Genomic DNA, 16,664 nt, shown 5'->3' with positions numbered 1-16,664 from the left:
TGAAACCAATATTTAATTTACTGCAAGCTTTAAATTTAATTTTAATCTAATTTAATTTTAATTTAATGCAACAATTCAATGCAACATCTCCAGATGCAAATACAAACATGACAATATATGAGAATTCCCTCCAACCAATCATTTCCACCTTTTCCACTCACCTTTGTCCAGCCACTCCACCACACTCACCTGTGTCTTGGTTAATTTGCATCTCCACCTCAAGTGAGCATTTATCACCTGGTTAAAACACACTTGTCTCGCACGCCTGTATCTCATGTTCCCTCCAAATTTCACCAATCACGAGCGCTGTTAAATCACTGAGCAGCACGGTGACCTCAACCTGCTCCGTTGCCTTTATCATCGAACAATTATCATTAGATTTGCGATGACATCACAATATGACGTCATAACCACATGACCTCTTGGTCGCTTTAACATCCAATTGAAAAAAGAAAAAAAAAAAAGAAGGACAAACATAATTCCATACAAACTTAATGTTAAGTGAATTATTACAAACAGCAGTTCCAATACATCTTTGTTTAATCATTATTTTTATACATGACAGACAGACAGACACGTCATTACACATGACATCACATTTACACTGGACAGAGGATTCACATTAATACTTGTCTGGACAGAGGGTGGTATCATTATTATTTAATCATTATACTTTATTAATCTGGATACCCTTCTTTGAGGAAGAAGAAGCTCCACATCTCCGAGCCATGTGATCCCTAAACATCTCCCAGACACCATAATTGTGTCAGACCCTTGAACTTGTCAGTCAGACCACAGACCATAGGATAAATATTCTATTTAAAAGCTTACAAAAACCTCCTACCTACTCCACAACACCGCTGTCACCCCCCAAAATAATACTCTACAGCCCGCCTGACACAGCCAGCCCGAACAGACTGCAACTCTAATAGTCCGGCAGCTAAGCTAAATATAGCATAACAATTGTGCATTTTGTGAGGAAAGCACCAAATTTGGCACACTAGTAGACTATCATATTATGAAAATATCTGGATATTGGGCCATCTCAGATTCAGCCCCTGATGGCTATGGCAGCCATTTCTCAAAATGGCCGCCAGCGGTTACTGTTATGATACATATCTGCTTTACTGGAGAGGAATGCAGGTTGACAGTGAAGGTTTATTTACTAATAAAGGTCCAATAATGGTCTAAGAAAGTGACAATTTGATTTAGTTGAGAAAAAAAAGTTAAAGTGAACTAATTAGTCTAATTAAGAAACAGATTCTGAATGAAAACCAATGATAAACATACATAGCACTATTGGCTTGGCCAAATGCACATAGCACTATTGGCTAGGCCAAAGGCTGCCATCCAACCAGCTGGAGTTAGCTTCATCGCGGGAGATTCCAATGATTCTGAAGGCTTTGGTTTCAACAGCGTGAAGACGAGCTAGGTGTGGGGCAGGAGCACCAGCCCAGAGGGGAGAGCAGTATTCCATTGAGCTGCAGATGAAAGCCTTGTATGTGGTGAGGAGCTCAGGTGTGCCAAAGAAGGACTTCGCACGACGGACGATGCCCAGTCGGCGACTGGCTTTGGAGGCCAGATTTGAAATGTAGTTTTCCCAGGAAAGATCATGACAGATAGTGAGACCCAAAAGCTTGAGTGACAGAACTTCTTGGAGAGGATTATTCAGAAAGTGGATGGGAGGGTTGTCCAGTCGGTCTTTTCGGAGAGACATCGTAAGAGTGTGAGATTTGTCAGGATTGAAAGACATGTTCCACTTGTTTGCCCAGTCTGCGATTTTGTCCAGGTCTGCAGAGAGCGAGGAGGCTGCAGACTGCCGATCTGAGGGATGAAGAATGGAGCGACAGAGAGTAGAGTCATCGGCAAAGAGATAGGGAGGATTTTCAAGAGAGTCAGAGAGATCATTGATGAAGACCAGAAAAAGCACAGGGCCCAGAACACTGCCTTGGGGAACTCCAGGCTGAACAGGAAGAGATGAGAGAAACCCATTCAGGGCCACACGTTGACTACGACGAGAGAGGAAATCCGCCAGCCATGCGTGGAGATTTCCATGGATACCAAAAGAGGAGAGTTTGTGAGCAGAGCGGGGTGCCAGACCGTATCGAAGGCACGTGATATGTCAAGGGAGACAGCTCTAATTTCCTGTTTGGCATTGAGGACCTCCATCCATTGTTGAGAAAGCAGAAGCAGCATGTCCAGAGTAGAGTGACCAGGTCTGAAACCAAATTGATGATCAGAGATCAAGCCATTGGAGAAGAGGAAAGATTTCATATCTGAAGCAATGATGGATTCCATGACTTTGCTGATAATTGGGAGAAGGCTGATTGGTCTGTAGTTGCTGGGATCTGTTTTTGCACCTTTTTTGTGCAAAGCGGTGATGTTGGCAGATTTCCAAGCAGATGGCAGATGACCTTGAGCAAAAGAGAGGGTGAAGAGAACAGAGAGAGGAAGTGAAAGAGCGGAAGAGCAGGATTTTAGGACCCATGGGCTGATGCCGTCAGGTCCAGTTGCAGAATCAGAGTCGAGGGTTGACAGAAACTTTTCCACCTTGTCAGGAGGAAAGGACACAGAGTCTAGGTGCAACTGGGTATAGTGGGTACAGAGAGGGATGGGTTTGGGACACAAGATTTAGAGGCAAACACAGAGTTGAGGCATTCAGCTTGTTCACGTGCGGATTAAGCCGTGTGGCCATTTGAGGTGAGGGAGGGTATGGAGGGGGAACAAACACCAGAAACAGATTTGAACAGACGCCACCAGGATTTGGAAGAGGGAGACAGATAAGAGTGTTCGGTCCTGAGAATGGAGAGATATTGTTTCCTGGCTCTCCTGAGGGTGGACACACACTTGTTTCGGGCTTTGTGAAAGAAAATGAGATTTCCTTCCGTTGGATTTGCTTTCCAGGAGACGAAAGCAAGTTGTTTCTGGGCAATAGCCTCACCACAAGATTCCATGTACCATGGACGGGAGGAAGGGTATGACAACTGAAGACGAGATGGGATAAATCTGTGCATGAGAGCAATTTACTTTGGAAGAATTCCCAGGATGAGTTGATGTCAGAGGGGTTAGAGATGGGAGACCAGTCCAGATGATTGATGGCTGCTTGAAGACCATGCCAGTTGGCCTGAGTGAAATGCCAGACTCGTCGACGCTGAGGAGGCTTTCTGAGAATGGTCAGAGAGATGTCCACTTTAACAAGCACATGATCAGATGAGCCGATTGGAGCAGAAGAAGAGCAGCAGACATTTTCAGGGAAGTTAGTCAGAACCAAGTCCAGAAGAGAAGATGCTCCGTTGACTGAGATCCGGGTCGGGAAATTGACAGATTGTGTCAGTCCCAGTGAGTCACAGAAGTCCTTTGCTTAAGAGCCATGGCTGGTGAGAGAGGTACCCACACGCAGCCAACTGGCATGGTGACAATTGAAATCACCACATATGAGGAAGAGAGAGTTGGGATGGGTAAATAGAAGTTGGTCCATATTATCAGACAGCGAGATGTAGATGGCGTCATCACTGTTTGGTGGACGGTACAACACACATATGAACAAAAGGTGGGAGCGAAGGGGAAGCCGTAGCCAAAGGTATTCCTGGGGGTGAGGTGGAGAGAGGGCAGTGCAGGGCGAGTGAGGAAGAGAGTTTTTTTAAATAAAGATAGCAACCCCACCTCCAGGACGAGGCTCAGGTCTATCATACCGGAGGAGGGAGTAACCTGGGAGAGATACCAAGGAATCAGCGACATCATGAAGGAGGAAAGTTTCTGTTAAGCAGATCACGTCTGGTTTGTCAGAAGCAACCTGTATGGAGAGATCAGTCAGGTTTGAGCGAAGGCCCCGGATGTTTGAGGTCCATACTGTTAAAGAAGAGGAAGGGGGAGCATCGGATACAGAACAGGGGGGGGGGGGGGAGCGGTAGGGTAAGTTGTGGACGAGGAGGAAGAGGTAGGGAGAGCTGTTGAAGGTGTGTCAGATATTTCAGAATAGCTTGGAGAAAGGGAAGTATGGGGCGGACAAAAGGTTTGATGGTGATTGGGTGAGGCGCAGTGAGGTGTTATTTGAGGCGGGGGAAGAGTGAAGCAGAAGGTTGGGGGAGATGAAGGTGAAAGTTGGGAGGGGGAAGAAGCGGGGAGGACGCTTTGAGGAGAAGGGATGAGAGGGGAGTCGAGGAGGGGAGGAGCGAGGGAGAGTCTCGGAGGGGAGGGATGTAGGGGGAGTTTAGGAGGGAAGGGGCAAGGGGGGTAGATTTGAAAGGGATGGGTGATGGGGAAGATTTGGAGGGAAGGGCAAGGGGGAAGATTTGAAAGAGATGGGTGATGGGGATGATTTGGAGGGGAGGGGCAAGGGGGTACATTTGGAGGGAAGGGGTGATGGGGAAGATTTGGAGGGGAGGGGTGAGATTGGATTTTGAAAAGTGTACGATTAATGGGAAACGAACATTTATTGCAAAATGAGTTTCTTGAGACCGAGTCAAAAATACGTTTGAGGACGCTGAAGGATGGGTGGAGTGCTGGAGAGTTTAGGGAATGTATGAAAGAGGCACTGTAAGAGATGGAATTTTTTTTTGGAATGAATAGATTTGGTGAGAAGTCAAAATCATCCTTTTATAGAAGAAGAAGAAAAAGGTGTTATAATATACAACAGAATACAGTTCTTCAGGGGACAGTTTAAACATTTTTAACAACGAGATCACGTGATCACGAACAACGTGGTTAAAGAACGAACGAACAAATAAGAACGAACAAACGGATAAGAACAGAGAAGGAAATATTTTTTTGGTTGTTTTTTTTTTGAGTTGAGATTTTAAACAAGGAAGTATGGGGTGAAAAGACCAGGAAAAACAGAGACCGAAAGTAATTGCAGCGCAATCGATTGATTCTGAAGAATGGGCGGGTGCGTTATCGTGATGGAGCTGCCAATATGCTGCGCGAATGCAAACGCATGCATGAATGCATGTCACGCATGTCACGCATGCATGACACGCAAAATGCATGCGCGCAAGTGCAAATGCAAAATGCACGCAAGATGCATGCATGACATGCATGACACGCATGCACGCAAAACGCATGTCATGCAAACGCATGAAACGAAGATGGAGCTGCGTGATGGAGCAAACGGCTGCCAGCCGTTTGCGTCGCCGTTTGCGCCCATTCTTCACATTTGATACAGAGTTTCTTGGCCAAACACAACACACCTGTGCTTCGTCAGGCACCCTACTCTCCCGACATGGCTCCGTGTGACTTCTGGCTTTTCTCCAAGCTGAAAATGCCCCTGAAAGGGACCAGATTTCAGTCCAGAGAAGACATCATGCGGAATGCGACGGACCACCTGCGCGCCATCCGAAAAGAGGTGTTCCAGTGCTGCTTCGGACAGTGGCAGAACCGTTGGGAGAAGTGTGTGGCAGCCCAAGGGGACTACTTTGAAGGAGATTAGTGTAAGTTTGTTGTATCTGGATACGAGTATTTTTTATGAACAAAGGTCGGATACTTTTTGAACACAGTAGTATATGTATTTCTGGTTCAGGTATTCTGGTATTCTGTTTGGTGAGCGTCCTCTGAGAGGATTCAGGTTCATGCAGCCAGGAGCCATGCATCGGGCAAGATGGATGGCCCGTGTGATTTATGGAATCAAGATCTACTTGTTCCGTGATCAGTTTCGACTGACCCCAAAGGAACTCACTGGCATAAAGCGTTTTACAGCATTTGTTGGAGCAGTGTATACCAAAGCCTGGTTCAGTGCTCCATCTGCCATTGGGGCTCCCGCTGGAGACCTAGCTCTCTTAAAAGCACTCATTTTCTATCCTGATTCAGTGATTGCCAAAGCCACCAGCAAAAAGCTTTCCAATCACTTGTGGTACCTCAACGAAGAACTGGCAGGACTTGCTCTGTTTGACGATAGTGTTGAGCTTGATGTCAAGCGAATGATAGTAGCTGCTCTTAAAGAAGAATGCCAAGAGAATCCTCAACCACGGGTACATGTGGATCTTACAGCAAAAGAAGCCATCGCTGCCAAGACTGTTGCAGATTTTGTTACTTCTGCCTCTGCGAATTTTTACTGCATTCAAAGTCAATACTGACTTCCTAGAAAAGGACCCTGGTGAGTGGGCCGATGACCCATCATTTCAGTCATCACAGCAAGTCTTGCGCGGCATTGCCACTGTCAACGACTTTGCAGAACGTGGTGTAGCATTAATACAGGACTACAATAAAGTCTTGACAAAGGATGAACAGCAGCGCCAGAACCTGCTGCAAGTTGTTGAGTGGCATCGCCATCAGTTCCCCGACGCAAAGAAGATAAGGAGGAAATAATTTACCACAGAACTTATTAATGAGGAATCAATGGTCTGGAGGACTCTTACTCTGTGTGTTTATGATGATTGTCATACATTCTTACTGATTTGGGATTACATCTGAGTGTTAGTCTATTAAAAACAATTTTGTGTGTCGATACTGAAACATTGTAATTTTCAACCCATGTGTGACAGTAGTAAATAAAGTCGTATATAAACCATCTTTGGCACATTTCATTTTTTCACAATAAGGAACAATTTTAGCAACAAGCAGCTGAAAAAAGTCCAATTTTATTTTTTGGTGTACATTTGAGGACCACCCTAATATATATATATATATATATATATATATATATATTATATATATATATATATATTATATATATATATATATATATATATATATATATATATATATATATATATAATATATATTGTTGAGGACCGCGGATGGGATGTTAATTTGCCGAGCGGATGGCAGCCGCGGCCCGAACTGTTACCAAGACTAACCCGACTCTCTGAACGTTGGCCAAATCGTGCCACAGGTAGTCAATGGGGAAATCACAACAGCGACGGATGTGAAGAAAAGGAAAACAAAAGGGTGGAAATACGAATATAATTTATTTACTATTTACACAATGAAAGAAACCAAGGAGTAGGAAAGATAATAAAATAAAAAACAGAAGAAGAAGAAGCGGACACAGTGAACCTTAGCTTACCTATACAGTCTTAATTAACCCAGGGACAGAACAAACAAAGACAGACTCACACGGGGACTGATGACAGGAATGGCAGGAGGTGGATGGCTGGAGGGAAAGGAAGGCACGGAGCTGGCTGGAGCTTAATCCCGCACGGGACGTCGGGCTGGACCTCGACGGCCGCCGATGCCACCGATCCTGTGGTGTGCGTGGGGTAACGGGTCGACGCTGCCTGGTGGAGCCAAGCTGCTGGTGGAGGCAAGCTGCTGGTGGAGGGGGGGGGGGGGGGGTCTGGCGTGACGGGCTCTCTCTCTCTTTCTCGCAACTCGCAGGACTCTCTTCTTCGCACACACGCAACTCTCTGACGCAACTCAACCAACCCCCTGTTCTGACGCATCCGCACCTCTCTTACGCATTCTCCCACAAAGGCTTCCGCGCATGCTTATATTGCCCCTGGGGTGATCAGGCCGCCGGCCTTCATGACACGCCCATCGGTGAGCTCGCCTCGGCCCTGGATTGGTCGCGAGGGCTCACCGATCCCGCCCTCAGAGAAGGCGTTGGCAAGGCCACGCCTTGTTCCCGGTGCTGGGCCGACTCCTCCCACCTTTGGCTCCGAGATTACCTCGTGGCTAATGGAGTTTGGGGTGAAACAAACACAACCCCACACCAGTGGCAGAATGCAGCAAACCTCCCAATGCAGTTGGCAATTGACGAAAGGGGGGTGTGAAAGGAATCTACTCTTATTTCACTTGGTGCAATGGAGTATTAAATTAATGGAAGACACAGCCTTACCCTACTACACAGAATAAGGAAATAACTACCAACAAGGAGGAAATCTATTATTCGCTACGTGGGTGTTTATGAAATAACTACGAGCACGACCTTTGACCTTTATACAACAACTGGAGGAAGGAGGGTGATATTTTACAACAATAATAAAAAACAATTCTCATATCCACAACTATATATATATATATATATATATATATATATATATATATATATATATATATATATATATATATATATATATATACAGTGAAACCTTGACTTACGAGTTTAATTCGTTCTGTGACCGAGCTCGTAACTCAATTTGCTCGTTTCTCAAATTAAATTTCCCCATTAAAATGAATTGAAATGCTATTAATCCGTTCCAGCCCCCAAAAAACCCACACCAATTTTTTTGAAATATATATATATATAAATATCTCGCGCTTTATATTTCACCTGTATGCAGCATGCAGCAGACTTCCGGTTCCTCGGGCGAGTGAGGCGTACTTCGAGCTCTCCACGGCATCGAAGTTTGAGTGTTTTCCCATTCTTGTCTTTGTCAAATTTCAACTGGTTATTTTGCTGTGTACGTGTTATTGTGTGTTTCTAGTTGGTGTTGGTTTGTGGTTCGTGCAAACTTGTGTGTAGTTAATCGTTTTCTGAGTCGTACCTCGTGCGTGGCCTGGTAACTTGGGGCTTCCCTCCCCCCCGTCGGTGTTTTGTCGGTTTGGGTTATTTCCTTCGCTGTATTGCTTGTTTCTTTTATTTTGTTTTCTCCCTCTCACCTCACCTCCCGAGACAAAGAATTATATATTGATTCTTTCTCTCCTCCCGGACACGTGCTTGTTCGCTCTCCTCCTCATCTCGGCTTGTGCCCGCCCCCTGTATCTCGTTTTCTTCCGCCTCTGCTTCTTCCTTCTCAAATCCACGTTCTTGCTTGGAGACTTTTCCCGGATTTTTTTTTTTTTTTTTCATGGTTCTGTTTGGATATTGTTGGAATATGTTTAAACCGCAGCCGTGATGCTGACGCCCCCCCCCCCCCCCCCAGAATTTACATGTTTTAAACGTTTCCCAGTGTGTACCCTGGTCAGAATAGGTACACCGTATCCCTGCGTGTCGTAAGAGACGACTAAGAGGGTTGGCGTCAGGAAGGGCATCCGGCCATAAAAACATTGCCTCAAAAAGAGAACCATGACAATCACAAGTACATATGGGCAGGGTACAGCCCGAAGTGGAGATCGGTTTCTGAGGTTTGGGACATGGAATGTAGGGACAATGACAGGGAGATCAGGAGAAGTGGTGGAAGTATTGGTCAGAGAGAAGTGGACATATGTTGTGTGCAAGAGACGAGATGGAAGGGAAGTGGTGTGAGAATGGTGAAGGGTAGGCAGGCACAGAAATACAAGTTTGTGTGGCAAGGGTGCCCGGAGGGCGTGAATGGTGTTGGTGTCCTGTTTTCTGAGGAGTTTGCAGACAGTGTGGTGAGTGTGACTAGAGTGAGTGATAGGTTGATGATGGTGAAAATGATGATTGGAAAGCTCTTGGTGAACGTCATCTCGGGATATGCTCCGCAGGTTGGTCGAACCGATGAAGAGAAGGACAAGTTCTGGTGTGCGATAGAGAAGCTGATGGAAAACGTGAAAGATGAGGAAGTTGTTGTGGTGGGAGGAGACTTAAATGGACATGTGGGAAGGAGTATGGACGGTTTTGAGGAGTTCATGGGGTTTACGGATATGGTGTGAGAAATGGAGAAGGTGAAAGGATTTTGGAGTTTGCTGATGGAGCTGATTTGTTGATTTGTAATACTCAGTTCCAGAAAGAGGACAATAAGCTTGTTACATACACGTCAGGTGGGTCGACGACAACCGTTGACTACCTGATGGTGCGTAGGCGAGATAGGGGGCACCTCCGGGACACAAAGGTGATCCCGGGGAGGAGGCTGTTTCACAGAACCACTTGTTGTCTGCAACATAAGGGTGAAAGGTGCGAGGAGAGCTCGGCGGGTGAAGTACCAACCGAGAATGAAGGTGTGGAGGTTGAAAGAGGTGACAGTAAGGGAGGCATTAAAGAGAGGCTGAGTAGGGTAGAGGATAATGTGGTTGAGCTTGAAAGTGGTTGGATGTCAATGAAAGCTAGTCTGTTGGGAGCCGTTGGTGAGGTATGTGGATGGACAAAAGGACCACCGAGGCACTCCGAAACATGGTGGTGGGATGTTGAAGTTGGAAAGAGGATTGACGAGAAGAGGAAGAAGTTCAAAGAGTGGCAGAAGGCGAAGGGTATGGGAGCAGAAACAGCAGAGCATGAAAGTTATAAGGCAGCCAGGAAGGCTGCAAAGAAAGAGGTAGCAAAGGCGCAGGAGGCATGTAGGAAAATGTTCGGAGAACGCTTGGATTCGGAAGAGGGTCAGAAAGCAGTATTCAGGATTGCAAAGCACATAGCGAAAGAGAGGTGTGATGTGATGGGGGTGAGTTGCTTGAAGGATGAAGTGGGACAAATCGTTGTCGACCCAGATGGAATTAAAGGAAGATGGAAAAGATATATGGAAATGCTGTTGAATACAGAGAATGAATGGGATGACAACATAGAGAGTAACCCAGTTTTAGGACCGGCAGAGAAGATAACTGAGAAGGAAGTTGAGGAAGCGATAAAAGCAATAAAAACCACCTTTAGAGGCCATTTTTCCCCGCAAGCGGGGGTTGGCCTTTTTTGGGAACCGTGGTTGTTGTTGTTTTTCGGTCCCCTTTTTGAAGCAATGTTTTACGGCCGGATGCCCTTCCTGACGCCAACCCTTTTTGCCGCCTTTAACGACAAACAGGGAATTACCAGTGAACTGGTCCTCAATTAGCCGACCTCGGAAGGATGACAGGCTGAGTCAACCCCCCTGGCGTTAATTCAGCGATCGACCTGGATTCGAACCCAGGATCCTAGGACCCAACCCAGGATCCTAGGACCCTAAGCTGACACCCTAGCCACTAGCCCAACACCAGGGTTGCAAGCGATAAAAGCAATGAAGAGTGGAAAAGCGGGAGGGCCGACGGGAGTTGTGGGAGATATGTTGAAGGCAGCAGGAAGTTGGGGTGTGAAGAGAATGACAGAGATCTGTAATCTGGTGGTGAAAGAAGGCCGCATTCCACTGGTTTGGGAACTGAGTCCCTCTATACAAGGGGAAAGGTGACCCTCTGGAGTGTGGCTCGTACCGAGCGATAAAGTTATTGGAGCATGGAATGAAGGTATTGTAAAGGGCGTTGGAAAGGAGGATAAGGAAGAAAGTGAACATCGACGAAATGCAGTTTGGATTTATGCCAGGAAGAGGAACGACAGATGCACTTTTCATTGTGAGGCAGTTGCAGGAGAAGTACATGGATAAGAGGAAGAAGTTGTTTTTTGGGTTTGTTGATCTGGAGAAAGCATTCGATAGGGTTCCATGCAAAGTATTGACATGGGCATTGAGGAAGTTAGGAGTGGAGGAATGGTTGATCAGAGTAGTGATGGCAATGTACAAAAGAGCACGCACAGCTGTAAGGACAAAGGACGGGAACAGTGGTGAGTTTGAGGTGAAGGTGGGAGTGCATCAGGGGTCGGTACTAAGTCCACTACTATTTGTAGCTGTGATGGAGGTGCTGGCTCAGAACGTAAAGGAGGGTTTACCGTGGGAGTTGTTATATGCAGATGATCTGGTGTTGATTGCGGAAAGTATGGATGGACTGAAGGAAAAGATGAACAAGTGGAAGGAATGTATGGAGACAAAAGGTCTGAAGGTGAATATCGGAAAGACAAAGGTGATGGCAAGTGGTAAAGCATGTGGTGAGGTGGAAAGAACTGGGAAGTGGCCGTGTGCTGTGTGCAGGAAGGGTGTCGGAGTGAACTCCATTCAGTGTACAATGTGCGCTGAGTGGGTTCATCAAAAATGTAGTGGTCTGAGAGGGTCATTAACCAGTGTGGCAGCTACATTCAAATGTAAGGTGTGCGCAGAGGGAGCTGCAGATGGAGGAAATGTTGAGTTGGATCTTGGAGATGGCGTGAAGCTGGAAGGTGTGAAAACATTTTGCTAGCTCGGAGACATGCTGAATGGAGAAGGTGGATCAGACTCGGCAACGGTTGCTCGAGTGAGATGTGCATGGAAGAAGTTTCGGGAACTGAGTGGCGTGCTGATGAGGAGGAGAGTGTCGCTGAAGCTGAAGGGAAAGGTGTATGCTGCATGTGTGAGAAGTGTTATGATTTATGGGAGCGAGACATGGGTAATGAACGTAGAGCAGCAACGAAGGCTGGAAAGGGTGGAAATGCGAATGGTTCGATGGATGTGCGGAGTATCGTTGAGAGAGAGGAGGACAAATGATGAATTGCGAAAGATGATGGGAATATTGCCTGTGATTGATGCTGTGAAGAGGAACAGGTTGAGATGGTTTGGTCATGTATTGAGGAAGGATGAAAGTGACTGGTTGAGAAGAGTGATGGAAGTTAATGTAGAAGGAAGTAGAGGACGGGGAAGACCGAGAAAGACTTGGCTAAAGATGGTGGAAGAAGAAATGCCGGCAAGGGGGTTAACAAGGGGAGATGCAGAAAATAGGGCAAAATGGAGAAGATTGTCATGGGGACCGCAAGGCTAACCCCCGCTCTAGCAGGGAAAATTGCCTTAAAATGCATGTTGTATGCAGCATACAAGTTGGCAGGATGGCCTGGACTGGAGGTACGCACACTTGACTCTAAACGGTCCAGCCTGGGTTTGAATCCCGACCCAGCTATAACCTGTCATGTCGGTGTTTCACAGGCAGGGTGATTCATCAATGTGTGTACCGCTAAACTGGGCGCCCCGTTTGCGTCCCATTAGTTGTTGGATGTTAAGGATCTCACCGTGTCTTCCACAAAGAGAAGGCGAGCTATCGCCGGCACTCTGAACAAGTTGTGGCCTGGCATGCTCTTCTCCTCTGCCGTTATATACGTCCTCCTCGGCATCTTTTTCCAGAAGAGCCCTGTCTCGTCAGAGTTGAAGATTTGCTGGGGGATGTATCCTTCGGCTTCTATCAGTTTGGCAAAAGTTATAATAAAATCTTCAGCTGCCTTCACATCCAAGCTTGCTGCCTCACCATGCCTGACGACGGAGTGAATGCCGGTCCTCTTCTTAAAATTTGAATGACTCTTCCGATGCCTCGTCCGTTGATGTTCCCGCCGTCTGCTGCACCAAATCCCCATAAATGTCTCGTGCCTTCTCACAGATGGTGCTCTCGGTCACGGTATCTCCTGCGAGCTGCTTCTCCGTCAACCACACAAACAACAACTTCTCCATCTCTTCATGGACAGAGGTCCGGAGCTTTGAAATAATCTTAACGCCCTTGGCTGGCGTTATAGCCTTTATCGACTCCTTCTGCTTCAAAATCGTACATATCGAAGAAGTACTACGATCGTACTGCCTCGCCAAGTCGACAACACGCACACCTCGCTCATGTTTTTCGACGATTACGTGTTTTATATCCAAGCTCGCTCGCTCGTAACTCAGATCTCGGCTCACATCACAAAGCAAAAAATCGACCAAGCGACGGCTCGTATCTCGGAAAACTCGTAAGTTGGTGCACTCGTAAGTCAAGGTTTCACTGTATGTATGTATGTATGTATGTATGTATGTAACTATGTATGTATGTATGTATGTATGTATGTATGTATGTAACTATGTATGTATGTATGTATGTATGTATATACATATATATATATATATATATATATATATATATATATATATATATATATATATATATATATACATATATTGTATCTCGCTCCTTTGCGGGATGAGATGAGCCTGGGTGATTGGTCAAGGATTTCCCAAATACCTTCACCAATCTCTCCGCAAAGCAGGGAAATGAGTCCCTACTCGAACCGCGGATGTGATGGTAGTTGCCGAGTGGTTTAGCAATCCACGATCCGAGCCGTTTGCAAATAGACTAACCCGATTATTGCGGTTGGCCAAATCGTGCCACAGGTGCTCAATTGGAGACAGGACAAAAGCGATCGGGGGAAGAAGAAACCAAAGTAAAGGAATAACAGGTATTTATTAATTATTTACACGAAATGAAGAGGAAACTAAAGGCAAAGAATATACAGAAGAGGAAGAAGAAGCAGGACACAGGGCAGCCTTAAACAGTCTTATATGTAACGGGTTTTCTGGGTTTTCGTTTCTGGATAAACGGGTTTTCAGAGTTCCCGAGTTGATTATACATTAAACATCTTCTCGGACGAGTTTGTGTCTTGTCCGTCACTTCGTCCGTCTCAAGCAGGAGCACTGCTCCTTCACTGGTGATTTCCTGGTGATTTGGTGATTTGGTGACTGGTGACTGGTGATTTCGAAACCCAGAAAACCCAGACAAAACAAACAGACTCACACGAATAGGGAATGGCAGGAAGGAATGGCTGGAAGGAGGAGAAGGTCCATGCAGACTGGCAGGGCAGGAAGGTCCGGGCAAATGCACAGCGTCAAGGTTGGCTCCAGTCCATGCTCCGGTCCACGCTCCGGGCTTTAGGCGAAACCCGGCAGCAGCTGCACGTATATTTTCACGCTGTAGGGGCTTTCCGAAGCAGTTCGTCAAAGAGCTCCGTGCAGCTTCGTCTCTCAGCCAGACCCCACCAAGCGCTGTCTCCAACCCAAGTCGACTCTAAAAAGGCTCACCCTGGCGCTTATATTACGCGCTTCAAGATCAATGCGCGCTTCATAGAGCCACGCCCGTGATGGTATTTCATCAGCCCTGGTTGGCTGGTAAGGGCTCGCTGGCTCCACCTCTGATGGTGAGTTGACGTGCCACACCTTGTTCCTGTGTCCCACCCCCTTTCTCCTCGGCCTGAGATCTATTTCAAACTTGGTACAGGTAGGCATAATGATGTAAAGATTAACTGATTCGATTTTGGGGGCAAAGGTCAAAGGTCAAAGTCCGTAATAGGTCTATAACTTGATAATGGCTGAAGTGATCTAATTCCAACTTCGTACAGGTATGTATAATGATGAAAGGTTAACTCCTCAGACTTTGGGTCAAATGTCAAGGTTAAAGTCAAAGTCTGTAATAGGTCTATAACTTGAGAAAGGCTGAAGTGATCCAATTCAAACTTGGTGCAGGTATGTATAATGATGTAAAAACTAACTGATTACATTTTGGGGTGAAGAGGTCAAAGGTCAAAGTCTGTAATAGGTCTGTAACTTAAGAACGGGTAAATGGATCTAATTAGAACCCGGTACAGATATGTATAATGATATAAAGATTAACTGATTAGATTTTGGGGGTCCTGAGTTCAAAGGTCAGAGGTCATGTCAGGTAAAAATGTGATAACTTGTGAATAGCTGAAGGGATTTAAATTAAAACATGGTACAGGTATGTATAATGATGTAAACATAAACTGATTAATTTTTGGGGTCAAGACGTCAAAGGTCAGAGGTCATGTCAGGTAAAAATGTGATAACTTTAGAACAGCTGAATAGATTTAAAGCAAACTTGGTACAAGTATTATAATGATGTAATAATGTGGGCGGAGGCATATCAGTCAACGTCGTGACATCGAAGAGTGTCGTTCTAGTTCGGACATGCATTTACCAACCTTGTTCAAATTGGCACACAGATAATGAATAATGGGTTACATATGCACGTCATTTTCTTTCGAGATCAAATCCAAGATGACCAAGTGGTGGCCATTTTGTTACTTAGATGTGTCCCCAACCAGTTCTCAGACATGCATGGACCAATTTTGTTCAAACTTGGCACAAAGACAATACATGAGAGTATACATAGGCAGAACATTTTCTTTTGTAATCTGATCAAAGACGGCCGACTGATGGCCTTTAACTCTGCACAGAAAAATTACTAAAAATACAGGAGCTATGACATTTTATGTCTTTTGCTTCTTGTTTTACTCACATCTGTTATACGCTTTTAGTTAATTTACTTTGTTAATTTAATCCTTCCAGATTATTTAATCTTGATGTTAATTTATTTTGCTCAATTGATTGCAGGGGTTCCTGTATGGAGAACCCAGCCGCGGTTGCTACGCCCACTGCTCGTGCCGTGCCGCAGCAAACAGGACACAGGACCCTTCGCAGATATCCCTCAGCTGAATATGCCGTCGCCACATGTGGCTGGTGCAACGCACCATGGTACACCGTGCTTTCCACACCGTCACAGAACCAAAACTCATTAAACATTTTCTCCCAATTCCTCTAGATTCTTTTGATCGTCCCCAAGTGTTGTTTAACCCCCCGGGGATCTTTGTCTGGTCGGGGGTTAAGTTAACCATGACCATCACCGCCGCGCCTCAGCACAAAGCGCCATTTCCTGTGTGTTTTATATTTCACGGCGATGGCCCCGCTTCACACAGGAGCGACAAAGGCTTCATTGGCTTGAAGACCTCCTGGACAGGAATGTGAGGACGGCCGACTGAACTACAACACAATGACTGGGAGGGAAATCTCAGGTACGAGAGGGCGGAAAAATCTGAAAGACTGAACCCAAAAGATTTACCAAACTAAATTTGAGGGTGGTGTTTGACAGCAAACTTGAAGATCTGGCGGAAAGAGCACGGTAAAACAGACTCCAGAAGACGATTCTACCTTGAAGAGAAAAATGGGAGGAAAATCGAAGTTGAACCTCAAGCTTTCATTTGGGACAGTGACGTTGGTGGTGTAGGGGAAAGTGTAGGTTACATTGAGGAGATATTTCCATGTGTGAAACTGCAGAAGGTTTGAAAAAATAGGGGCAATACCCCTGGGTGCTCAACTGGAAGAATAAAGCAGTACACTGCACTGACTAAAGGTATTTTAAACAGTATCACGGTATTTTAAACCAATTTCAATGGTTGCGAGAAGACAGGGCAGCATGTAAAAATCAGACCAATGAAATCATAAGACGAAACAAGCAAACAAAAAAATACCTATTTTGGGGGG

The 16,664-nt window shown here is 45.7% G+C and overlaps 1 protein-coding gene across 4 annotated transcripts in view; it reads left to right on the top strand.

Annotated features, from left to right (window-relative positions):
• LOC137423447 (serine/threonine-protein kinase MARK2) overlaps nt 1-15,936 on the top strand; it is a 136,245-nt gene extending 120,309 nt beyond the window's left edge. For all 4 annotated transcript variants that reach the window (XM_068110634.2, XM_068110630.2, XM_068110635.2 and 1 more), the window contains one exon: nt 15,738-15,936. In XM_068110634.2, the coding sequence (XP_067966735.1) occupies nt 15,738-15,839 (102 nt within the window). In that variant the 3' untranslated portion in view covers nt 15,840-15,936. The remainder of the gene's footprint in view (nt 1-15,737) is intronic.
• The last annotated feature ends 728 nt before the right edge of the window (nt 15,937-16,664 follow it).

This window comes from Myxine glutinosa, chromosome 3 (assembly GCF_964187855.1).
Source record: "Myxine glutinosa chromosome 3, kmMyxGlut1.1, whole genome shotgun sequence".
Lineage (NCBI taxonomy): Eukaryota > Metazoa > Chordata > Myxini > Myxiniformes > Myxinidae > Myxine > Myxine glutinosa.
The sequence above is the reverse complement of the archived record's forward strand: the minus strand, read 5'-3'. Positions and strand labels throughout refer to the sequence as shown.